Genomic DNA, 27,544 nt, shown 5'->3' with positions numbered 1-27,544 from the left:
TCATAACAGAAAAATCTCTGTGAAACCATTAAATATTTGGAAACTAAATAACACGTTTCTAAATAACTCCAGGGTCAGAGGTATCAAAAGGAAAATTACAAAGTATCTTAAGGTGAATGAAAATTTAAACAAAAAGTTGCAAAATATTGCTAATAGAAAATTTATTGCACTCAATACTTACATTAAAAAGGTCTTAAATCAATAACATTAGCTTCCACCCTAAGAAACTAGAAAAAGAGCATATTAGACCCAAGTAAGCAGAAGAAAGGAAATGATCAAGATTAAAGTGGAAATCAATAAAACAAAACAAAATCAACAGAGAAAAACCAATGAACCCAAAAGCTGATTCTTTAACAAAATCAATAAAATTGATAAGCTTCTAGCCAGACTGATGAGGGGAAAAGTGGGAAGACACAAATTACCAATATCAGGAACATAAGAGGAAACATCACCCTAGAGTGTATTATGAACTTCATACCAGTAAACTTGTCAATAAGTGAAAAGGACAGTTTCCTTAAAAGAAACAAACTTTTGCCAAAGTTCACTCAGGAAGAAACAGATAATTTGAATGACCCTCTATTACAGAAACTGAGCTATAGTTAAAAATCCTTCATACAAGAAAATTCCAGGGACAGATGGCTTCACTGACAAATTCTACAAAATATTTGAGGAGGAAACAGCAATTCTACACAAATTTTTCCATCATACAGAAGTGGAAAGAATACTTATCAACTCATTCTATGAAGCCAGTATTACGATACCAAAACCAGAAAAAGACATTTCAGGAGAAGACAACTACAGATGAATATCCCTTCAGATACAATCATCCCAAACAAAAATTTAGCAAACAGAATCCAACATGTTAAAAGGAGAATACATGACCAAATATGGTTTATCCCAGGAATGCAACATTGATTTCAAAACCAGTGTAATTCACTATATTAATTTTTTTTAAGCCATGATCATTTCTATACACAGAAAAAGCATTTACAAAATCCAACATCCTTTCTAAAAATTCACAGAAAACTAAAAATATATAAGAGAATTTCTTCAATCTGATAAAGGAGATCTACTAAAAACAAAACCCACAACATCGTACTTCAGTGAAATACTGAATGCTTCTCCCATAAAATTAGGAAGACAGGGATATCTACTCTCAATATGCTACCTATCCATTCCTCTAATATTCTAAATACTGCTTTTGTAAGTAAAGTTATATGTATTTCATTAATTTTGCCTCCCAAAGAAATATATTAGCTTTAGCTAAAAAATCAATAAACAGTCACATTACTAAGGTTTCTGTTTTTTTCTATAAAAGTGGATTTAAAGACATTTATCAACTAAACAGGTAAGTGCCCATTTGCAATAAATTCTTTTTAGAATTTAATAACAGGGTAAAGATTTTTCTCTTCTGAAAAACAGCTGTGTTAAATTTTAAATGAATAAGAACTGAATCACCCTCAGTTTCTCTATCTTAACTGCCTGTGGGGATTTGAAGAAGAAAAGAAGGTAAGAGGACTTTAATGGCTGGAGTAACTGATACCTTAAGCAGAAATGTAAAAGTGAAAGTAATCTTATTGTATAGACATATTTTATCACACACGTTATAATTCTAGAACCTGACTTACAAATCCAGTTTTGGAAAACAAGTCAATCAGAAGTTATACAACAGCAACTAGTTCCACTTGATAAAGTAACTAATGATTAATCTTTGTTATCTAATTGTTGGGTTTTTGAAACCTTGTTTTAAATTGAGAATTTCCTGATGCTGATTAAGACCCTGACCTTCAACATCAACACTAATTTAGGAAGGTGATAATAACATCAATGGCTGGCTTGCTCTTAAATATCCACAAACAACAACAGAAATGAGCAGTAGTAGAGAAAATTCAAAACTACGCAAAAATAAATCACTGACACAGGGTTTTAAAAAGCATTATTTGATACTGAGCAAATTCATCTATTGATTAACAAAGTTATTTCCGGTATAATTTTGCATTTCTTGAATACTAAGAGTAGAGAGACAGCTCTTACAGAAAATTTCAAGATACCTATATGTGAAAACAACCAAGAATTTGATCACTGGTTATGCAAAGGAAAAATAAGAACATTAAAAAAAAAAAAAAAAAAAAGCTAGCAAATTGGATTCATTCACCCTAGAAATTACACAGAAAGAAAATAAGTATCTCTCACCCACAAAAAAACTGTGCCAGACTATAGAGCTCTATACTTGGAAAAATGCTTGGAAAGCAATTCTTCCGGAAACCACCAAATCTGAAATGGGCAATAGACAAAAAACACTCTACTGCCACTATGAAGGAAGCAATCACATAGGGGAGGTGGGGGAGGCAGAATACTCTGCATTCATCAATATTATGTTAGATTTTAAAAAACCATCCTCCATCTCCTGGACCCATTTGAGAATTTCATAGAAATGTATCAAAACCCTCAGATGTTACAGGAAAAAAAAAAAAAAAGGTTGAGAACTACTGCTCTAAACCCAAGCTTCTCAAATTCTAATGTGCATATATATGAACCACCTAGCGATCTTTTTAAAATGCACATTTTTGATTCAACAGGTGTAGAATGAGACTTCAAATTCAAGCAATTTTAACAAAACTCCCAAGTAATGCCATATCCACAGACCAAACTGAACAGCAAGGTTCTAAACTATGCATCTCACAAAAGGTATCTTTATGGTATAACCACTCTGGAAAACAGTTTAACAGCTTTTCAAAAAAATTAAACAGTTTTAATATACCCACTATATAATCAAGCCGTTTAATCTCCAGGTATTTACCCAAAACAAATGAAAACAGATGTACACAAATGTTCACAGCAGCTTTATTTGCTCAACTGGTGAGTGGATAAACTGTGGTATATCCATAAAAGAGACTACTCTCAGCAATAAAAAGGAATGAATTATTGATACATGGTATAATTTGTATGAATCTCAAACAATCATGCTGAGTGAAAGAAACCAGACCAAGAAAGAATATATGCTTAATGACTCTATTTATATAAAAATCTAGAAAATGCAAACCACTAATCCACAGTGACAGCAGATTAGTGTTTGCCCGAAAAAAGGAGAGAGGACTTATAAAGGAGCATGAGGAAACAACTTTTAGAGATGGTAAATATGTTCATTATCTTAACTGTGGTAATAACGGTTTTACAGGTGTATATAAATGTCAACAAACTGTACATGTTAAGTATGTGCTGTTCATTCATCAATATACCTCAACAAATCTATTTTAGAAAGACATCTTTCAAATAGAAAATTTGCTATACATAATTAAATTCTAACTTTTGAAAACCCATGTAATACTGTGATAACAAGAAATACACATTCGATGTGAGTCCCAATTCCTGGCACAGAACTCCTAAAACTCTTGGAATTTCCTAAGTGATAAGTGTGACTTGATATTCCTAACAAATCCCTTTCAAGCATATATAGTTTATGTTATGAGGTGACTTTTGGAAAGCATCTAAGCATGGTGGCTGGTTGTCAAGAGAACCAATCATGTGATTAGAGAATTGGAACTTTCAGTCCCAAACCTAATCTCTGGGGAGAGGAGATGGCCTAGAGATTGTAGATCAATCACCAATAGTTAATTAATCAATTATGCCTATGTAATGAAGCCTCCATAAAAAACCCCAAAAGGACTAGGTTCAGAGAGTTCACAGGCTGATAGATACATGGAGGTGGCTGGAAGAGTGGCAAATTCCAAGAGGGTATGGACACCCCGTGCCCCTTTCCCCATATGTTGCCCTATAAATTGCCTTCTCCCTGACTGTTCCCGAGTTTTATCCTTTTATTAATAAACCAGTCATCTACCACGTAAAACGTTTCTCTGAGTTCTGTGAGCCACTTTAGCAAATTAATTGAACCTAAGGAGGGGGTGGTTGGATACGTCGATCTAGAACCAGTCAGTCAGATGCACAGGCGACTACCTGAACTCGTGATTGGCATCTGAAAGTGGAGGAGGGGAACAGTCTTGTAGAACTGAGCCCTTAACCTTTAGGATCTAATGCTATCTCCAGTGTCAGAATTGAGTTGAATTGTAGGACACTCCACTGATGTCAGAGAATTGCTTGGTGTGTGTGTGCGGGGGGGGGGGGGGGGATCCCCCACACTGGAATAGATGTCAGAACTGAATATATACACCTTTACACATATGCTAAGATTAAGAACTTTTCCCCTTGCAGTGGGGTAGGCAGTAGTGGTGAAAGGTGACTCAGAGGGACAGCCATTTAGGATCTTTCTTAACTCCAAGTAACCACTGAAAACGTGTACTGTAGAGTAGATAAGAAAGCCAGTGGTGATCCAATAATAGACTACAATTTAAAAAAGAAATCTTAGTCTGTTTCAGTAAAACCTGGAATTTTGCTAACTATGTAACTATATAAACAGGATTTTGCAAAATACAAAATTATAGTTAGACACCTTTTGAGAAGTCAGTCTCACTCCCACCAATGTCCACTCTCTCAACTACCATTGTCTCCCCAGGAGTGGGTTGCTATCCACCAAGGTAGTCAATCATCTCACCTTACCCCAAACACAATCAACTGAATCAGGCTAGATAACTTACCTGAATTAGGTCAATCATATTATATCTCCTGGGAAGTTAGAAATGAGAGTGAATCACTACTCTCAGCCAGAGATTTCTGCTTAAATAGATATAAATTTAGAAGCTATCGAGTGGCCACCTTGGGCCAACAGGACGCCAAATCTCTGTAAATCCTGTTACAGAGAAGAATGTATTAAGACTAAAAATATTTTAAAAAGAATAATACCTCATCACCAAATGGTGTTCATTCCACAAATGCTGGGGATGGTTCAATATTATAATTCATCAATAATGAACAGATCTGAAGGGAAAATCTCCACAAATTCCAAAAAGGCATTTGAAAATATTCAAGACTCATTTATGGTAGAAACACTGGAGGTTTACATATTATTTTTATGAAATTACATACATATGTATAATATTCTACTGTAAGTACCTATATATTTTTTTAACGTTTATTTATGTTTGAGAGGCAGGGGGTGGGGGAGGACAGAGAGAGAGGGAGACACAGAATCTGAAGCAGGCTCCAGGCTCTGAGCTGTCAGCAAAGAGCCTGACGCGGGGCTTGAACTCACAAACTGTGAGATCACGACCTGAGCCAAAATTCGACCTTTAACCAACTGAGCCACCCAGGTGCCCGAGTAAATACCTATTTTGTTTTCTATGTCTATAAATCAGTCTAGAATAATCTACATCTTATTTAATGGAGAAACACTACCAGCAGTCACACTGAAGTAAGAAACAAAGATGCCCATTATCCTTACTACTATTCAATATGGAATGGAAACAATTTTCCAACAGAAATTTTAAATAATGAAAGGTAATGAGAAGCACACTAGTTAGAAAAGCAGAAATAAACTATCTCTGTAAGTAAGTTACATGATATTTATAGCTCAATAACTCAAGAGAACCCATGCAAAAGTAAGTACAATCAGGTAACTTAAAGTCACAAGATATAAAATTAATATATAAAAATCAATAGTTTTTAAAAATACAAATAATAACAAGTTATAAAGTATAATAGAAAACAAGGTAACATTTACAATAGCAACCAAGTAAATAAAATTCCGAGAAATAAGTTTAACCAAAAACAAAGCAAACAGAAAAAGAATGCTCCTGAAAATAAATATAACTAGACTCTAACAAATGAAGAGACAAATCATGTTCTTGGATAAAAAGTCAACATCACAAAGATGTCAATTATCTATAAGCTAATTTACAAATGTATGGTAAGTGCCAGTAAAACCCCAACATTTTCTTTCTGATTAAAGGTCATATGGAAAAATAAACGAGCAACAATAGTAAGGAAAACTCTGAAAAGGAAAGCAGTAAGAATGTTAGAACTAGCCTCACCATGTATTTTTTAAATGATAAAAATATAAAAATAAAACAATGAAATGATTGATATTACAACAGTATATCTTCAAAAAAACGTGTTTTAAAAAGTCTTCTGCCCAATGAAACAAAATAGAAAATTTAAAAATAAATCCAAATGGCTAAGAAATTTCAAAGATGATGAAAGTGGCATCTCAAACCAGGAAGAAAAGATTTTTTTTAAATGGTGTTTGGACAACTGGACATGCATTTAGATGGAAAAAAAAAAAAGGACCTACAGAGCCATGCGTACTAGAACAAATCAGACAGGTTCTAGAAGAAATCTTGAGGTAAATTTTGAGAGAGGTGGCAAAACGACCTTAATTTTAATTAAAAAACCAGAAGCATTCTTTCATTAAGAAATGAAAATTTTGGCTACATAACAACCAATATCCATCAAGAGGACACTGATTAAATGTACAATGGAACACCACCTACTTATAGTATTTAACAAATCAGAATCAATGCCTATCCCACAGGAATTTTTTTTAACAACTGTATTTATGCCTTAATCCCTTGTTTTGGGGAATCCCTGTTCCTTCCTCCCCAAACTCCCTTTACACCAATGATTAAAATGCAAACTGCCATTCTCTTATACCATCCACTTCTCAGGCTACAGTAACTAGGGTTAATCCAATAATTGACAAGATGACTCAGGCTGGGCCACAGATTTCTCAATCTGAAAGGAAGAGATTAAAAAGCAAATCTCTCTCTCTTGGGGCGCCTGGGTGGCGCAGTCGGTTAAGCGTCCGACTTCAGCCAGGTCACGATCTCACGGTCCGGTCCGTGAGTTCGAGCCCCGCGTCAGGCTCTGGGCTGATGGCTCAGAGCCTGGAGCCTGTTTCCGATTCTGTGTCTCCCTCTCTCTCTGCCCCTCCCCCGTTCATGCTCTGTCTCTCTCTGTCCCAAAAATAAATAAAAACGTTGAAAAAAAAAATTATAAAAAAAAGCAAATCTCTCTCTCTTAACACACACACACACACACACACACACACACACACACACACCCTATACTTATATACCTATAAATACAGAGGGAAAAAAAGCAAGGAAGGAAGTACATCCACAAAGGTCAAAAATGTGGATATCTCAGAATGGTAGGATTGCAAGGGATCTGTATTTTCTTCTTTATACTTATGGGTATATTCTGAATGTTTCACATATAAGCATATATGTATGATGCTGCTACAAAGGAGAGGTGGGTATTTTCAAAAACAGATAAAACAAGCTGGATGTTTTGGGGGTTTGCTTTTCCAATTTACAAAGACATTAGCTACTTCAGACATGCTCAGGTGGCTGAGCACGTTTCCAGTGATCATGTGTACTGCATTACCACTCTATAGAATGAGTATCTTCCTGTGCTGTATCATGCCCTAAAAACAAAAACCATATTAGGCAAATTTTAATTACACCACTGTTTCTAAACACAAATTCACTACAATACAGGCAAACAATTATCTAAATTTTACTTTTGTAAAGTACGATTCAAAGAATCTTCTTTACATTCAGTACATTTACTTTCTTCAGTAACGTGCTTCCACGTAAAAATTCTGCATTTCATAATAACACAAACTCAGTCTAAAGCTTTTTAAATTTTTTAATGTTTATTTTTGAGAGAGAGAGAGAGAGAGAGAGAGCAGGGGAGGGGCAGAGAGACACAGAAACCGAAGCAGGCTCCAGGCTCTGAGCTGTCAGCACAGAGCAGGAGAGATGTGGGGCTTGAACTCATGAACCATGAGATCATCACCTGAGCGGAAGTCAGCCGCTTAACTGACTGAGCCACCCAGGTGCCCCAGTCTAAAGCTTTTTAAATACCTCCTTAGAATTCTCAGAAAATTTAGAACTTTGTGATTCATATACAATAAGGATTAACAATGAAAAAAGCAATCTATACTATCTACTAAACTGTAATTCTTAACCTCCTCTACGTCATTTTCTTCATTAATAACCTGATGATGAGAGGAGTAATCAGGAGACCTACATAAAACTGTGATTAAAAAAAAAAAAATCAGTAAGGGGTGCCTGGGTGGCTCAGTCGAACATCCGACTCTTGATTTCAGCTCAGGTCATGATCCTGGAGTCATGGGATTGAGCCCTGCATAAGGAAGCCTGCTTGGGATTCTCACTCTCCCTCTCTGCCCCTCTCCCCCACTTTTGTTCTAAAATAAAATAATTTTTAAAAATCAGTAAGTTCACAGACCCCATTAAGTCTATCTAGGTACCAGAAATTTCAATTAAGAATCCCTGATATAAAATTAAGACTTAATTGAAATCCCTTAATCCACAAAGCATTCCAATTGTCTTTACTCTGTCACAAATCTGCTGAAAATACATAGCTAGAAATCACATTTCCAGTGCTTTGGCCTTATAACTCGCTTAGTCTCTGTTCTGCCACCTCTGCCACCACCACTATCACTGCTAGCCATGTGCTGCCCTCCACAACCCATCCATCAACAATGATCTTTTACAAATACAAACCTGATGATGCACCCTCCAAAACCACAGCTCCCCATTATCAAGATTAAACCTTATATACTCTACATGAAGGAAACACACAAACACGCATCTATATCTATCTATCTATCTATCTATCTATCTATCTATATATATATAGCAATATCACTTAACTACTTAACACTGCGTAACTAGTAAGTTATATGTAACATGTGTTGCTGTATCAGAACAGTGTTTTTCAAACTATGGGTTGAATCTCTAGTCAATCATAAAATCAGTAACTAGCTCATTTAACAAAACAGAAATAGCTATTTCTATTGGGTATATGTATAGCCAATCCTCAATACTCACAAATTCTGTGTTTGCAAATTCACCTCACACAAATGTGTGATCCCCAAAATCAGTATGTGCAGTACTTTCACAGTCATTCAAAGAATGTGCAAAGCGGCTTTCAAATCATCCCAATCATGTTCCCAGCTGAGGTAAAAGGAGGTGACACTCTTCTTTCAGCTCTTATACTATAAATAAGTGTATTTCTAACATTCTATTTAGTGCCACTTTTTTGCATTTTTATAGTTTTTTGATGATTTCATTGTTTATGGACTCCCCAAATGCAGTAGTGAAGTGCTATAATGTTCTCAAGCACAAGACGGCTGTGATGTAACTTACAGAGAAACTGTGTTAGACAAGTTTCATTCAGGCATGACTTACAGTGCTGCTGGCTGTGAGTTCAATGCCAAGAATCAAATAGTATATGTTAAATAAAGTATCTTCAAAACACAAACATGCATAAAACAAGAATTTGTATTGATTTGTTTGATGAAAATGTTGTGACCAGAGAGGTTCCTGTGAACCAGCCCTGTATTTCCTTTAGAAGCAATGGTTCAGTATTCATTAATCCATTGTTTGTGGCAACTTGACAGAACATAACTACTGCATAAACAAACACCCAACAGTATATTTGTGTGTGTGCATGTCAAGACACACTTTATTTCAGTTTTATTGCAGCTACACACACACACACACACACACACACACAGTGAGTCAATCAAAAGAGTTCAAAAGCCAATGAATAAGAGAAATACTCCTTACTGGAATGGTAAAATGCAAGGCAGACATGCAGGGGACATGGGCATACATAACTAACCGTTTTTTCGACCTAGAATCAGAATCACCCATAACTGTGATTTGGCTGGGAAGTCTAAGGTAAACACATGTACTTTACAAAAGCACCCCAGATTGTTCTGCTATGTGGTCAAGATGAACTGCTATTCTTCCTCCTACAGTGGTAGTTTTCAGAGTGGGGTCACTGGACAGGCAGCATCAGGAACCTGTTAAAAAGTACGAATTCCTAGGTCCCATTCCAGATCCACTAAAAACTACAATGTCAGAATGAAGCTCAGCAATCAGTGTTTTAACAAGCCCTCCAAGTGATTCTGATGCATGACAAAGTTTGAGAATCACTGACCTAAACCTTCTTTATTTCTTTTGGAGGTATTTTGAAAGCCCTGATGAATGTAAGATGGCTGAGCTGGTATTTCAGATAAAGTTGAAGGGGAACTACTGCTGTCTGAAGCACCTATAATGTACAGAAAATCTTCTAAGTCCTTTCTCCATGGAAAGTGTCCTCTGTGTTTTAAAGCAAAATAAATAAAATCTCCACATTACTTGTACAATAAATAAGGCAGCACTAGTTCTTCAGATCATCCTTCATATCACAAAGTTTCTCTTCCCACAGCTCTTTACACAGGAACTGCTCTTAAAACCAAAACAAAAACAAAAACAAAAACAACAGGAAATGCTCTTAACACAAGTTTGCCTATCCTAAAAGGTGACTCTACACTAGACCACAAAAATTCTTTCAACCCTCTAACAACTCTCCAGGACATCACACACTTTCCAATATGAAAAGCAATGAAATGTACCAGGAAAAAAAACATAAACAAAAAACTCATGACATCGTGGCATACAAAATAACTTCAAAACTCATTTGTAAAAAATAATTCAGTAGTATTTTTTTTAAGTTTATTATTTGAGAGACAGAGAGAATCCCAGAGAGACAGCAGAGAATCTCTGCTGACAGTACAGAGCCCAGTGCAGGGCTCAACCCCACCAACAGTGAGATCATGACCTGAGCTGAAACCAAGAGTTGGATGTTTACCCGACTGAGCCACCCAGACACCCCAATTTGGTATCTTCTACTAGCTATTACACGAACTCAGACATACTCTTGTTCAAATCACGTCCTTGTGACACAAATTTCCACAATATAATTTTTACTTTTTACATAACACATTAAACCTTATATGCACTCATCCATGTACAACTCTTTTCTTTGGGACTACAAACTGCTTGAAGACAGGTACCACCTCTATTCCTTTCTGTAACCTAAAGTACATAACAGGCGTTGCTCGTTCCATCAGCAACTATTTAGTAAGCAGCTACCATACATCATTCACTGCACCAGATGACGGATACAAAGGTAATACAGACACAGTCCATGCACTCATGGAGCTACTTAATGAATGAACACAAACAACTGCAATGAAAAGTTTGAAAGAGTGCAGTCTGTGTGAAAGATCCAGCTTACCAATATGATAACCCGAAATAAGATGACTTTCTTCAAAAGGGGAGCCTATTATTGCTCTTCTGACCTAAACTGCTACTTAAGGCCATAAATAATTGGTAAAAAAAAAATTCACCGACAAGACATTTAATAGTTAATCGGACTTTAAAATACTTATTTTATATATAGAAAAATAAACAAAAGTCCTATGCACAATGCAAGGCTTACAGACAGCCAAACTGCAACATGGGAATAAAAGATTAAGGTTTTATGTCTAAACTCCAAACAATCCAATTAGAAAGCTACAATTTGCCAATTCTCAATTCCTCAGAGATTTTTAAATTTAAAATCAAAATTACCTGACTTAATGAATGACTCTAGATTAAGAAACTAACTCTAAGGTCACATATTACTTACAAAATGAATACAAGAAATAAGCATTTGTTTAGCAGTTTTCTAGGATACACATGCATGATGCCAACAACAGCTGCCTCTGTAGAGTGTCTGGGATGTGGGGAGGAAGGACATTTACTTTTCATATATATCATTTTGTGGTATAAATTTTTATCTTTACATCACGTGGGTATATTATTTTCCAACTTAAAAAACGTAGAAAATATCTTACACACAAAAATAACATATTCTGTTTACAGTAACATCTCCTTTATAGTAATAAGAAATAAAATCTTTAGCCTACCTATATATTTGGGACAAGGATGACATGGCAATAAGGTTGCCATTTGGGCCAAAGAAATTCTTCTGAGGGATTCTAAACCTCAGGTCAAAGACCTTCAAAACTTCCAAAGAAAGAATTGAGGGGCCATAAACTTGGGTGAGAAAACAATCATTTCTCTTATTCCACTAACTTCTATCAAATTTAACATTTCCTTCAATTACTAATGTAGGCAAAAGGCAAAATAACAGTACTAGTAATACTCAGGACTAGCAATACAACAGAAATCACAGATCGTTTCATTGTCCTATTACAGTGGTTGCACTTGTCCAAATATTGTTTATACTTATCACTACTTAAAAAGATAATTAGGGGTTAATACTTATCACTACTTAAATATTGTTTATACTTATCACTACTTAAAAAGATAATTAGGGGTGCCTGGGTGGCTCAGTCAGTTAAGCGTCTGACTTCAGACCAGGTCAAGATCTCATGGTTCGGGAGTTCGAGCCCCGCGTCCAGCTCTTTGCTGACAGCTTGGAGCCTGGAGCCTGCTTCGAATTCTGTGTCTCCCTCTCTCTCTCTGCCCCTCCCGCACTCGTGCTCAGTCGCTCAGTCTCTCTCTCTCTCTCTCTCTCTCTCCCTCCCTCTCTCAAACATTAAAACTAAGATAATTAGATTCAACTCTAAATCTTGTCATTAATGTATTACTAAAGCATGTAAATTACAAACATATTATTTTGATAACTTTCAATATAATTGGCTTATGTGATTCTATTTTATGCATTTAAAACCATACTGATTCAGGCTCTCTACCCATTTTTTACTTGATTCTTTTTGGTATTGAGTTGTATACGCTCTTTATATATTTTGGGTACTAGCCCCTTATCAGATACATCATTTGCAAATACCTTCTCCCATTCAGTAGGTAGTCTTGTCATTTTGTTGATGGTCTCCTGAGCTATACAAAAGCTTTTTATTTTAGTGTAGTCCCAATAGTTTATTTTTGCTTTTGTTTCCCTTGCCTCAGGAGACCTATCTAGGAAAATGTGTCTATGGCCCATGTCAAAGAAATTACTGCCTATGTTTTCTTCTGGGAGTTACACGGTTTCAGGTCTCACGTGTAGGTCCTTAATCCACTCTTGAGTTTGTTTTCGTGTACAGTGTAAGAAAGTGTTCCAGTTTCATTCTTTGGCACGTAGCTATCCAGTTTTCCCACTGTATATTCTAGCTTCCTTTGTCATAGATTAATTGACCATATAAGCACAGGTTTATTTCTAGGGTCTCTATTCTATTCCATTGATCTCTGTGTGTATTTTTTGAGCCAGTGCAATACCATTTTGATTACTACAGCTTTCTAGTATATCTTGAAGCCTGGGATTGTGATGCCTCTACCCTTGTTCATCTTTCTCAAGAATGCTTTGGCTATTCAAAGTCTTTTGTGGTTCCATACAAATGTTCATATTATTTGTTCTATTTCTGAGAAAAATGCTATTGGTATTTTGATAGAGATTGCATTAAGTCTGTACATTGCTTTGTAGAACCAACAATATTGGTTCTCCCGATACATGAGCATGGAGTATCCGTCCATTTGTTTGTGTCCTCCTCAATTTCCTTCATCACTGTTTTATAGTTGCCAGAGTACAGGTCTTTCACCTACATGGTTAAATTTACTCCCAGGTATTACATTCTTTTTGCTGCAATAGACATTTTTCCAAAGAAGACCTACAAATGGCCAACCAACACATGAAAAGCTGCTCAACATCACTATTCATCAGGGAAATGCCAATCAAAACACAATGAGACAAAATCAAAACAAATGAGATCACAATCAAAACCACCTTACACCTGTCAGAATGGCTATGATCAAAAAAGACAAGGAAAAACAAATGCTGGAGAGAATGTGGGAGAAAAAAAGGAACGATATGCTCTGTTAGTGGGAATACAAACTGGGGCAGCCACTGTTGGAAACGGTATGGAGATTCCTCAAAAAATTAAAAGTAGAATTACCATATGATTCAGTAATTCCCCTACTGGGACAAAGAACTGGAACAAAGAAAACAAAACCACTACTAAAAAGATACATGCACCTCTATGTTTACTATAGCATTATTTATAAGCCACAGTCAAGCTGTAGAAGCAACCTGAGTGTCCATCAATAGATGAAAGAATAAACAAAACGTGGGGTGTGTGTATATGTGTACACACACACACACACACATATATATAATGGAATATTAGTTGGCCATAAAAAAGAATAAGATCTTGCCATTTTTGCAACACCATGGATAGATTTAGAGAGTAAAATGTTAAGTGAAGTAAGTCAGACAAAGACAAATACTATATGATTTCACTCATATGTGGAATTTAAGAAACAAAACAAATGAACAAAGAAAAAAAAAAGAGACGAACCAAAAAAACAAACTCTTAAATACAGAGGACAAACTGGGGGTTGCAGCAGGGGATGGGAAAAGCAGGAATTTTATCAAGCTGTCAAAAAGTCCCAAGTCACAAAAGGTTAAGAAGCCTTGGACAATGGTTCTTAAATCAGATCCCACAGCCCTCATTTGGAAATCGAGAAAAAAACATTTCAGGGTTATCGCAATTAGCAGGCAGGATATCAATAAACTTCATGATACGCCTGTGACAGTCCCATACACCCAAAAAACTGAATGCCAAAACTATGCCAGTTGAGAAATATCCCAAGGATCAAATGGCAAGATTACCTCTTTGGTACCATGCTTTCCAAAGTTCCAAACTTAAGTGTTCATCCCAGAGTTCATTGGTATATTAGAATGTCTCTCGTCATTTGATTCTCTAATGTATACCACCCACTGAACAGATTTTCATCACTAAAATTTATTTTCCCCATGACCAACTAACAATCAAAAAAATAAAGAAGCGGGGGTGCTGGGTGGCTTTGTTGGTTAAGTGTCCAGCTTTGGCTCAGGTCATGATCACAGTCCAGGAGTTGGAGCCCCACATCAGGCTCTGTGCTGACAACTCAAAGTCTGGATGGAGCCTGCTTCAGATTCTATGTCTCCCTCTCTCTCTGGCCCTTCCCGCCCCTTTCTCTCTCTCTTTCTCAAAAATGAATAAACATTTTAAAAAATTTTTTAAAAAGGAAGAAGAAAAAGAAAGAAAAAAGGAAATCACTTTTAAAAACAAATACAGTATCAATTATTCAGGAGTCAAATATTACTCTGAGGATTAGCTGAAAATTTAGTTTCTTTGCTAATTTTTAAAGTCTTTAATTTTTTAAATCATTTTGATTGTTAAAATGCTCTGCCAGGAAGAGATGGAAGGAGGAAAATATACGTATCAATCTGCTGATGTTTGACAACTATAAAAATATATTTAATTGACTGGAGAAAAAAATGTGAAACTATTCCACAGAATAATGTATGGAGATACTCTGTATATTTTACTCTTCCATATTCCTTCACGTTTATTAGCCTATATAACTGAAGACTGTTATAATAAAAAAAAAAAAGCAGTTGCCTGTATAAGGCACTGACTTAAGTCCACAAAAAGATAATCTTTAAGATTACCTTTCAAGATACTTCTCATTAAACAGATGAAGCAAAGTGGCTTAATGAGATGAAGTAATTTATCTTGCCCAAAGAGAAAGTGACAGAGGCCAGGCCTGGAACCTAAGGCACAATTCTGAAGTACCAATTTCATCAAATTAACAGTACAAATAAGGGCTGCTTGTCAACTCCCCAACCAACAACCTCCTATCCTTTGCCCACATTCCTCCCAAAAAAGGGAAGTGAGAAAGCTGGAAGTAAAGATATGAGTTAGAGAACTAGCAGAGAGGCTGACTCTTTCACTCTGCATTCTTCTGACTGCACGGTGATATTAGCTGGCAAGAAAAAAGAAACCTAAAAACAAATGTAAGAAAATGGTGCTAAGAAGAATCTGGAAGTGGCTGTCATCTTCCTCCACTATTGATCCCACAAAAAAACAGTGGTGGATGACAGACTAGGCAAACCCAAAGTTCTATTTCATGCAAGTGTAAACAAGTCAAAATATCAGCAAGGATCAGTTTTAAGATAAAATCAAATAATCATGATGGACCTACTGCTATCTACATTGGTCTCATTCATGGCTTATTCCTACCAGCTGTCACCTACACATCCATTACTGGTTTTTCTACCTCAACTGTACTTGAAATGAAGATGCAGAGCTGTACGTTTAATAATACAATCAAATCCAATCCCAGTGGCCAGTATTATGGTCAATGCCTGTATCACAAACTTTCTACCACGTAAGAACCTGCATAGGTAATCCAGCCTCTGCTGAGTAAAACAAAGACTTTACACCTTCCTTAAGGCATTTGGTCTAAATGGGAAAACAAGTATCTATCACTCTCTCATGCATATATCCATATCCATACATACACATACATCCCTCAAGTGAGAAGCGGGAGATACTAAAAAATTTATTTTAAAACTCAAATTGTCTGGGCTAAAAGTATACCAAAATTCAGGACATTTACAGTAAGAGACAGTAAAAGAAAATTCCATGAAAAGGGAACTGATCATATCCAAAACATACAGAGGGGACTTCTCTTTTGATCTCTAGGAAAAATCAGTATTAAATAGTGGATAAATATAACTGAACCTCACAAAAAAAGGACTCTAAACCAAATTAACAGGATTACAATAATTAACTCTTTAAACAAAGCTTAACTACTAGTATCTTCCTAATATTTAGTCTTTCGTTTGTTAGTTCTTTTCATCTAATTAACATTCTGGACAATATGCCTAGTAGATGGATATGTGGATTCACAGAAGCAAGTAATTTTTAGACCCAAAGGTACTTTAACGGTCACTCAATCCAATTCTACTTCACAAATGAGGAAACTCAGGGCCAGGAAAGTTAAATAACTTCTTTGAGGTCACACAAAATGCATCCCTTACTATTTGGAAAATTAGTATGAAGGGTATGCTTTCTTTAAAAAGATTCTGGAGACTTCTTTTATAGTCCTTAATTTGAATTTCATTTAAAAAAGGCAATACACATCCTACCATTATATTGTGAAATACGTAAAATATTGTTATCCCATTAAAACACCTTACAAACTTAAGGTCTATAAAAATACCCTAAGTATCCAAATTCACCTTGGATCAAACTATGGATTAAAACAATTTAATTAACAATTTAACTTCATAACTTTTGGTCACAATGTTATATACACACCAGCAGTAAATGTCTAAAGGGCAGCTCCTGACTAAAGCCTCATTCTCAGGAAAGTAGCCCTTAACAGCACTTATGTACTAACCTCCCCTGTCAGACTGTCAGACTTATAGGTACACAGACACCTGATTCAAGCCAAACCAATAATGACCAGGATCTGCAATTCTGAAACAAAAGAAACATAACAATGATGATAACAGCTAATATTTATTGACTGCTTACTGAATGCCACAAACTGTCCCAAGCACAAAATTCATGCTCTCAACAACCCATGAGAACCATTCAGTCTGGCTCAAAGAAGAAGATATGCACTTCACCACTACACTACTACCTCTCAAATGACTGGGAATTGTTAGAGTTTAGTGATATTAATGTCACTTGCTGCTAAAAAGCCCATAGCTGCCCTAGTTCCTGGCATTCTCAAGCCTTGACCGTTCAAGCCTTCTTTGGGGTCTTCAAGGCAACACCTAGGAACCTTAAAGAAACCAGATTTGGTGGGGCGCCTGGGTGGCGCAGTCGGTTGAGCGTCCGACTTCAGCCAGGTCACGATCTCGCGGTCCGTGAGTTCGAGCCCCGCGTCGGGCTCTGGGCTGATGGCTCGGAGCCTGGAGCCTGTTTCCGATTCTGTGTCTCCCTCTCTCTCTGCCCCTCCCCCGTTCATGCTCTGTCTCTCTCTGTCCCAAAAATAAATAAGAAACGTTGAAAAAAAAAAATTAAAAAAAAAAAAGAAACCAGATTTGGTTTCTGTTACTTGAAATCAACCTAATGATCCTACCTGTTAAACATTTTTAGGCTTCGTTTTTAGAGACCTGATACTGATGAAATCTAAACTTACCCCACAGATAAATCATTCCTTAAAAGTTTGTGTTAAAGAAATGTGTTTACCAAAAAAAAAAAGAAAATTAAAAAATTTAAAAAAAAAAAAAGAAAGAAATGTGTTTACAAAAGGCATTCACCTTAAAGCTTCTTTCATATCATTCCCCGAGGCAAAAATTTTTAATGACTCTTCCATGGTAGTATAGAACAATGAAAATGTAATAAACTTAGGTATCATCTAGTTCTCAACCCACTCATTTTACAGATGGAAGCAGTACAGTGGTAAAGGTCAGAGCTCTAGATTCAATCACTCACAGGATTTGAGTTCAAATACTGGCTTTACTATGTTCTAGTCCAAGTAGGAGTGAACTTCGGCAAGATACTTAATCTCCAAAGCCTGCTTCGTCTTCTAGAAAAAGACATAATAGCACCTACTATACATCCTATCGTTATAATGAGTCGTAAACCACCTACTGAGTTTAACAAAGTGCCTGGCATGTACTCAACACACTCACTAACGCACAATAAATGGTAGCTGTGATGGTAGTGATGAATGACCGGAGACTCAGAGAAGGTAGGCAACTTTCCCAAATCATTTGGCCACTAAAGAACAGAAACAAAACTAGAAAGAGACTTCACACTTGCAAGTCAGTGCTCTTTTTTCTACACCATTCTACAAACCCCTGGGCTAACATCTGAAACTATCTGTCATCTGGTATAATTGTACCCCTTTTGCAGCCTTATCTCCACCTCAACTTCTATTCATTAATTCACCAAATATTTAGTAAGTGCCTTCTTTGTTACAAACAGTTTCTAGTTTTGAAGATATAGCACAGAACAAAGTAAGGAGAAGAAGTAAAAGCCATCTGTAAGTCCAAAAAAACCAAAGAGAAAGAGCTAAGAGAATGGCGTGCTCAGAAATGATGCAGTACTACCCTCCTGAAATCTCTATCAGCAGGGGATGATGGATTGAAAAGGGCAGATAAAATACATGCAAAATGAAAGAAACTGCCTTTACTCTACTTAACATCCACAGAAATTGCTGTAAACATTCCTGGATTCCGGGTGCCTCATTCGGTTAAGCGTCCAACTTCCACTCAACTTGAACTTGTGGTTCACGAGTTCAAGCCCACGTCAGGCTCTGTGCTGACAGCTCGGAGCCTGAAGCCTGCCTCAGATTCTGTGTCTCCCTCCCTCTCTGCCCCTCCCCAGTTTGCACTCTGTTTCTCTCCCCCTCAAAAATAAATAAAAACATTAAAAAAAATTTTTTTAATAAAAAAAATAAACATTCCTGGATTCAAGTATTCGCTTCAACACACACCATACAATCAAACCTGAAAGCCCAACTTGTTAAATCTCTCTCCAATCCCTCTATACATTCTAGTAACAGTTTTCTCTAATTCTTAACTATACTACAATTTAACTATTTCTAATGCTCTTTGTCAGGTCAACTTAACCTGGTAGTTTCTGCTAACTTTCCAGATATGTTTTTGACCTCAATGACTCATTTACATTTCCCGAAGTCAAGTTCTGTATCATATTCTTCTTTTAATTTTAATCCTAGCAACACTCCAGCACACAGCCTTACAAATACTCTTATCCATGGTTACCCCTTCAAAAGTTTCCTGATGTCATACTTAGATAACACCGGGCACTCAGATGATAACTGGCTAGTATATGCTTTTGTTCAAAGAATAAATGCTCAGTGTTTTTACAATATCAATTTACGAAATTTTATTTTATACCCTCTCTAGAACTCCTCTATCATGAAACATGAAATGTATTAGTGCCAAAAAAAACTCTGAAATGTAAGAAAAACTGAATATATTCCTACTCTCATTGTTGCTTAAAATATTAAGAGGATATCAAAATTAGGCAACTAAAGCATAAAAGGAGAAATGGCAATTCAAATCAGTCATGATCTTTTTCTTTAAAAATAAGCAGAATTAGGGGCGCCTGGGTGGCTTGGTCGGTTAAGTGTCCGACTTCGGCTCAGGTCGTGATCTCACAGTCCGTGAGTTCGAGCCCCGCGTCGGGCTCTGTGCTGGCAGCTCGGAGCCTGGAGCCTGTTTCGGATTCTGTGTCTCCCTCTCTCTCTGCCCCTCCCCTGTTCATGATCTGTCTCTCTCTGTCTCAAAAATAAATAAACATTAAAAAAAAAAAATTAAAAAAAAATAAGCAGAATTGGACACCTGGGTGGTTCAGTCAGTTAAGCATCTGACTTCAGCTCAGGTCATGATCTCGCAGTTCAAGAGTTCGAGCCCCGCGTCAGGCTCTGTGCTGACAGCTCAGAGCCTGGAGCTGTCTTCAGATTCTGTGTCTCCCTCTTTCTGCCCTTCCCCTGCTCATACTCGGTCTCTCTCTCAAAAATAAATAAAACATTTTTAAAAATTGAAAATAAGCAGAATCACATGCTTCATAGAAATTTTGGTTCACTCTAATACAAAAAGGTATCTTATACAAATCTATATACACCTATGAGAAGGGTAATTAACACAAAATAAAAATATTGCAGCCATACCTATGTGTTCAAAATTGTGTATTTAAAGGGGCCTCTGACTCAAGACGGAAAAAACATATACATTTAGTATTTAGGTACATGTTGTATCAAAGTAAGAAACCAAAAAGAATTCCATGAATAATTTCCCAAAATCTGCTAATGAATTACACACACACGCATGCACGCACACACAGTGTTTCATAAAAACATTGATCTTAGTATAGAAAGAAAAAAAAAGAGGCTCATTCAACACTTAACCAACATTTAGCAAACATATATTATGTTCCAGGCACAGTTTCAGATACTCGGAATACATTAATGAACAAAATATGCAAAGATCCTTGTCCTTACATAGATTATATTCTATTAAAATAAAATCTAAACAAAAAAAATAATAGTTTCCCACAAATTTCTTACATGCTTATGGTAACGTAAACATTCAGACAAACATAATGGTACCACTACAGAGAAGCAAAGTAAATAAACTTCTAAGAAAAAAGGAAAAAGAAACAGAAAATCTGAAAAGCCAAAAGCAAAAATCATACACAATTAAGTGATGAAAAACTACAGTTAGCAATTTACTTACTTATTTGTTTTAATAATTTATTGTTTTTATGTTTATTTACTTGAGACACACACACACACACACACACACACACACACACACACACACACACGCCGGGGATGGGCAGAGAGAGAGAGAGACACGTACAGAATCCGAAGCAGGCTCCAGGCTCTGAGCTGTCAGCACAGAGCCCGATGCGGGGCTCAAACTCTTGAACTGCAAGATCATGACCTGAGCTGAAGTTGGACACTCAACCGACTGAGTCACCCAGGCGCCCCTAGTTAGTAATTTAATATTCCAATCAAATCAATGTCATCTTTCAAAGTTCCCCAATTACAAAAAGTAAAACAATGTTTACAAAACCTGTAATGAACTTAACAGTTCAGAAGCTAATTTGGGATTCTGTAAGAAGTCAACATGAATCACAGTGGTTATAAGAATGGGTTTTGTGATATTAAAACCAAGGGCATGAATTATAGCCCTGCCAGTTACTAACAGTGAGACCCACAGTTTTTTCATCCATAAAACAGAAACAATAATACTACATAGGCTGTTGTTACAAAGATTCAATGAAAACCAAAAACAGGAAGCAATTCAAATATCCAGATGGATGGATGAATATATTACAACAATTCACTAGAATACTGTTCAGTAATAAAAAGGAATGGACTGATACATGTAACAAGGATGAATCGTTAATGCATCATGCTGAGCAAAAGAAGCCTGACACGAAAGAGTATGTGAAATCCATTTAAAAGTAATTCTAGAAAAAACAATACTAAAATCTATAGGGAAAGAAAACAAATGAGTAATTGCTTAGAACTACTGGTGTAGATGCAATGACTTGCAAAGGAGCACAAGGGAATTTTTTGGGTGTTTGAAATGTTGCTTTATCTTGATTGTGGTGGCATTTCCTTGTGTGTACATGTTTGTCAAAACTCATAAACTCTATGCTTTAAATGAGCACATTTTATTGCATATAAATAACTCAAAAAAGTTAATTTTAAAAAGGATTAAATGAACTAATCGTATGTAAAGTTATTAACATAGTATCTGGGACACAAGTAGTAGTCGAAAAATGGTTAAGTACTGTATTATCAAAAAACATCAACTATCTCTATACAACACTCAAGGGGTGTTGTGATGATCACCTGATCATTCTGGTTTAGATTCTAAATAAACACAAGTTAACAGTATTTGACCTAAATCAAGTGTCATGTAGAGCACTATAGAGACCAAGTTTAGGAGGATGCCTACTGGCAGACCTTAGGCAAAAGACAAGGAAAATGAGGAAAGGGAACAAAAGAAGATGCCTACATGTCCAAAAGAAAAGAAAGAGCTAAGAGAATGATGAGAGTGCTACCAATGTCAAAGAATGCCTAGATTATCTCATCTAAGTATTATCAAAATATAACTCAAAACTGAGTCAATGACTATATAAACAAAGTCTAATAATAATCCAATAGACACAGTTTTTAATTTTACCGGGGTGGGGGCGGAGTGAGAATGGAGGTTAAGATTCATGAAGGTGGTTCAAGTGAAGTCAAAAGATTCTGTCAACCAAGCAGGAAAGGAGTCATATTGTGGATAGTTAGAAATGCAAAGCAACAATTATAAATCCACAAGCCAAGGTTGTTATTTTTTTTTTTACAAGTCTATATAATTTAAAAAATACTTACAAAAGTAACTAGAACATGTTGGTAATGGAAGTTGAATTGAAATACAACTCAGGGGCACCTGGGTGGCTCAGTCGGTTAAGGGTCTGACTCCTGATTTCAGCTCAGGTCATGATCTCATGGTTGTGAGTATAAGCCTGCTTGAGATTCTGTCTCCCTCTCTCTGCCTCCCCTGCTTGCGTGAATGCCCTCTCTCTCTCAAAATAAACATACATTAAAAAAAAAAAAGAAATACAACTCAAATGAAACACAAAACATTTATGAAATTTATATTTTACTGCTGCTTAGAACTGCTTTTCAAGGCAGAACAGTTTTTTAATTTTATTTCAAGAGGGAGTGCACATGAGCGAGAAAACGGCAGAGAGAGAGGGAGAGAGAGAGGGAGACAGAGAAACTGTCAGAGCAGAGCCCGACTTAGGGCTTGATCCCACAAACCATGAGATCATGACCTGAGCCGAAATCAAGCGGAAGCTTAACTGACTGAGCCACCCAGGTGCCGAAGGCAGAACATTTTTTTAAAATGAACAAATAATTCTGCTCAATAACAGAAGTCCTGTAAACAGGACCAGAAGAACTGAATCGACTGTCACTCATGTAAGCACAAGTCTTCTTACATGTTAATTTAAAAAAGAGGAAAGAAAAAACGAACACCCCAACTGTACATTCTGGGAAGCAAAAGATAGTTATAAATCTTAACTGTCAGGGTTTGTTCAGTTTTGTTTTGAAGTACCACCACTTGTAACATCAAAGAGGCAGAAAGGACCAAAGAGTCAGAAGTCCTGGGTTTCAACTCTAGTTCCATCATAAATTGGATTTCTTCTTCCCTGGAAGTGGGCAACTGAAGCAGGCTACTGAAAATAATCCAATATAATCTGATTTCCAATCTCCAGATTGAAAATCACAACTGTTACTGAAAAAGTTAACAGTGAAAGGGTTTAATTATTTGTTTTTAATACATCATTAAAAAAATAACTAAACTGCAAGTTTTCTTCCTAAATTCAGGTAAAATACCAAGACACATGTGGCAAACTAAGGACCAAAAGCTGTAAGTATATTGCTGCTCAGTTCACAAAAAGTAACTTATCTTTCGGGTTAATTGTTCATTCTAGAACAAGCTTCTTGATTTTAGTTCTTCTCAAACCCAAATAATTGGATCCAAGTAATTACATCACTACTGATACTTGAAGATTCATAAGCTACTTCTCCTCTTGGGTCAAATCCCATACAATAATATTAACAAAAATTTAACTTTGTGGAATACAAAGTTGTGATTTTTAAAGTCCAATTCAATTCTTGTACATACTATAACTTTATTTTAATTATCGTTCCCATGGAAAATTGAGCTGCTAGAAATAAACTTCATTTTTAAAACAAAACGAATATTCTCATATGACTTAGATCTAAATCTACAGCAAATGTTGGCTTTTCATCTTATTTTTTGGAAAGCTGAATACTTAATGTTCATCCCGATACCGTTGCCATATTCATTTTCTCCTGAAAGTGTAAGACTTCCAAATAATCAAAGACCAAAGAAAAATGTGATTAAATCACAGCAGAAAGTAGTAATAACAGGGTAATATAATGAGGTCAGAACTGGAGCAGCCAATCAAAGGCATAAAAGCATTTCCTGCAATATTAATAGTCAAAAGAGAAAACCAATCACAGAAACCTCGAGCCTTCTTCTGACAGTCACAGAAGCAAGAGAACCAATCCACGCACACCCAGGGTTGACAATAAGGCGGGACCGCAGGTTCATTGAAGAAATCCTTGAGGGTGCAGTTACTATGAACTTCGCACGCAAGTTAACACCACTCCAGAGTCATAAACACAGTCAAGCCAGACAAAATTCAACAGTATGCCAAATTCCATCAGGGAGAAAAGCAGAATCTTTGCAGAAACCGTTGTGTTATCAAAAATGCAACCGTCAATTTGGATGCATTAAATCCTCAACTTCCAAAAGACCACCCTCTATGATGACAATTCCCGGGGACGCGGCGCGGGGACAGGGCAGCGCCAGCGGCTCGTAGGTGAATATCCCTGTTTGCTTTCTAACGCTGTGTGCCGAACCGGTGCCGTCCCGGCTAGGTGGGCAGCGCCGTCCCTCTCGCCGCCGCGGAGCTAGCCGGTCAACGGCTCTCTACCGCTACACCCCGCTGGGTAGTCGCTGCTCCCGCCCTCCCCCGCCGCAGTGCTGCACCGCCTCATCCTGCTGCACCGCCTCATCCCGCTGCACCACCGCCGGCCGGGGAGCCGGGATTACCTTGCTAGGAGGAAGGTGTTTGTTATGAACGCGCTTTACTTTCCACAAGTAATTTCAACGAGAACCCAATGCAAAACTAAATTTGAAAGTGGGAAGAGAAAACCTTTCCTAGCCAAAAGATCCCTCGCCCATTAATTAACCCCGTGCCGGAGGAAGGTTCGGAGTGGAAGGTAAACAGAGGCCGTACGCCAAGTGCGGCCAGAACATCCCCTGCGCCATTCCCGGCCGCCGCTTACGGCAAGGCCCCCTTACGGCAGCGTAAGCGGCGCTGCGAGCTAATCACAACACTGGGACGCAACAACATGGCGGCCGCGGGCGGGCGCTGCGCCGGCCGAGAGGGTTTACGCTACTCCGCCGGCGTAGGGTCCCATGCGTTGGAGCGGCAGCGGCGCCCTCCAGCGAGCGTAAAGCGCTCTGTGAATGGCGAGGCCCGACTGACAAAGGGGAGGGGGGAGGAGGGAAGGGGGGGTAATAAACACTCGAGTCCCTACCGATTCCTCCTCCTTCTCCATCCCGGTGGGCATCTGGGGCACGGCCCGGTTGATGGAGACGCAGTCGTTGAGATCAGGCATGTCCTTGCCGCGGTAGATAGGCAGCGGTTTGGCGGCGTCCAGCGCCCGCGCTCGGAAGGAGAGTTTACTCATTGTCTCCCCGCCTTACAGGAACAGCCCGGGCGGCGGCGGCGGGGCGGGCGGGGAGGGGGGGAGGACTCCCGCCGCCTCCTCCACCTCCTTCCTCAGTGCAGCGCGGCCGGCCCGCTCCTCCTCCTCCTCCTCACTGCCCCCGGCCACAGCATGGGCGCCCACCCCGCCCGAAAACAGACCCCCGCCGCCCGCGGCCGCTTCCACACACTAGATCCGCCGCTCGCCCGCCCGATCCGCTCCCTGCGCCATGGCCAACATGGCGGACATTACCACAGCGGCGGCGAGCGATCCCGGCAGCCCGCGCGAGAGCGCGCCCCCGCCGCGGGGACGCGCCTCGCCCTCTCCCTCCCTCCCTCCTTCCTCTCCCTTCCCCTCCCTCGCCTGCCCACCCACTCTCTCCGCGGCGCTGCCGGCCCGCGGGAGCGTGCTCAGCCTCGGGCCGCTCGGGGGAGAGGGGGCGGCGGTGGCCCTCGGCTCGTTGGTCCGCGTCTCGCCGTGTGGCAGGTGCCAGGTGCGCAAGTTAACCCGCGCCCCCGAGCGTGCACCTTTGCCTCCGCGGCCCCGACACCCCGCTCGCAGAGTGCCCCGAGGGAAAGCGCCGGGCAAAGCTCGGCCGCGCGGAGCAGCGCGTGTCTGCAGAAGTCCGTGAGCGGGAAAGGAAGATGTCAACCAGTGCACAACAGCCACCAGCGAGCCTGTACTTAGCGCTGTCTCCACCGCGCCCCGAACGCCAGCTAATTCGCACATCCCCGTGAGGTGCGAAAGGTCCCCTCCGTCTGCCCACTCAGAGCGGCGCAGATCTGCGGAGTCCCGCCCGCCCCGAAAACGGTCAAGCAGCCCCTCCACCCTGTATCCTCTATTCAGTACCTGCCCCAAGAGCTCTCCGTGGTAATACATCCTCGCTCATCCTTCGCGGGGAGGATGCTAATGGCAGCAGTATGGATTAATGTTTGAGGCTGCCAAATGCAACAAGTGCCCTTGAACCTGTCACCCAAACTTATTAGAGTTATTTAGTGGATGGTAGATATTATTCTGATTTCAAAAGCAGTGTTCTTAGGAGTTAAACTTATGAAAGTTAATCAAGGCAGCACACATTTCCGAAGTGGCAGATGTGTGTGAAATACTGGGTATTATGGAAGACGCAAAGAAGTTTGAAATAAAGTTCCAACCCTCAGAGATCTTTCACGTTAATGAGATGATAGGTTGGTTGGAAAGATGAGTAACAGTAAGAGATGTAAATAGTTGAAGAACTGGGCAAAAAGTAATATAAATGATGGGAAAAAATTAAAAGTGTAAATACTTTACACAGGAGATGACACAAGGCAGTAGGACATGATTAGTTGCCAAGTGAGTTGCACAGGCAACAATGGCTATAAGAGAGCAGAGAAAGGAGACATTACTTTAGCTTGAACTGGGTAGAGAATGTTCTAAAGAGGAAGGGAAATCAAGTTGACACAAGTTAAGTAAGTACCAAGACTATTGTTGACATCAATCTTGGTTAGCCAAGAGTTCCTTGGTTAGTCTTTTAAGCATTACAGCGTTCTTACAAAATCCCTAGGAAGACTAACACATTTTACTATTTTCTAATAACTGATAAATATCTAGCTCAGAGAAAAGTAGGTGGTTGGCTGAAGACTAGAAGTGAAAAAAAATGATTTCTACAGTCATTTCTATATGGCATCAAAATTCTTCCTCCATCATTTCCCCCTCATCTACTTGTTCCCCTCTTCCTTTTTCCTCTTCTTCCTCTTCTCATTGCTCACCACATTCCCCTTTGAGGCAAAATGGTAGATATGGACTTTGTGGCACAGTCTAACACATTTGACCCAGTAAGACCTCAAGCAGTATTTAGCAAGGGCTAAGTGTTTTCCATCTACTTTGTTGTTGGAAACAATGGAGATGTTATGACTCACTTCTTGTAAGCAGTACTTTTCTCAAGCTTATGGGCATGTCCTGCTCGAGGTACTACCCTCTGGAGCAGTTCTAGTTCTCTGCAAAGAACATGATCTTATTGGTAGTGGTCAACACTGCAAGTGTAAAAGGGGGTAGAGGGAGCCATGGTTGAAGAAATGAGTCATCCAGGGTTTTTATCTGGGTGCCTAGCACTTCTCAGATTCAGAAAAGATAACTTTCCCCCCTATATATTGTTATTCTCTTCCTCTTTTTTTAATGTTTATTTATTTTGAGAGACAAAAAGAGTGCGAGTAGGGAAGAGCCAACGTTTTTTGAGTTTCCTTTTTTAC

At 38.4% G+C, this 27,544-nt stretch overlaps 1 protein-coding gene across 3 annotated transcripts in view; it reads right to left on the bottom strand.

Moving 5' to 3' along the window:
- The window catches only part of EPC2 (enhancer of polycomb 2), a 119,216-nt gene extending 93,625 nt beyond the window's left edge, over window positions 1–25,591 (bottom strand). For 2 of the 3 annotated variants that reach the window (XM_025935181.2, XM_086718545.1), the window contains exon 1: window positions 25,149–25,590. In XM_025935181.2, coding sequence (XP_025790966.1) covers window positions 25,149–25,301 — 153 coding nt within the window. In that variant the 5' untranslated portion in view covers window positions 25,302–25,590. Of the gene's footprint in view, window positions 1–25,148 lie in introns of all 3 variants that reach the window. The other variant, XM_086718544.1, reaches the window with a different exon arrangement.
- Window positions 25,592–27,544: the final 1,953 nt, after the last annotated feature.

The sequence above is a fragment of the Puma concolor genome, chromosome C1, assembly GCF_028749965.1.
Source record: "Puma concolor isolate L17-30 chromosome C1, mPumCon1.1.hap2, whole genome shotgun sequence".
NCBI classification, from domain to species: Eukaryota; Metazoa; Chordata; class Mammalia; order Carnivora; family Felidae; genus Puma; species Puma concolor.
Note: the sequence above shows the minus strand (reverse complement) of the source record. Positions and strands in the feature narration are given on the sequence as shown.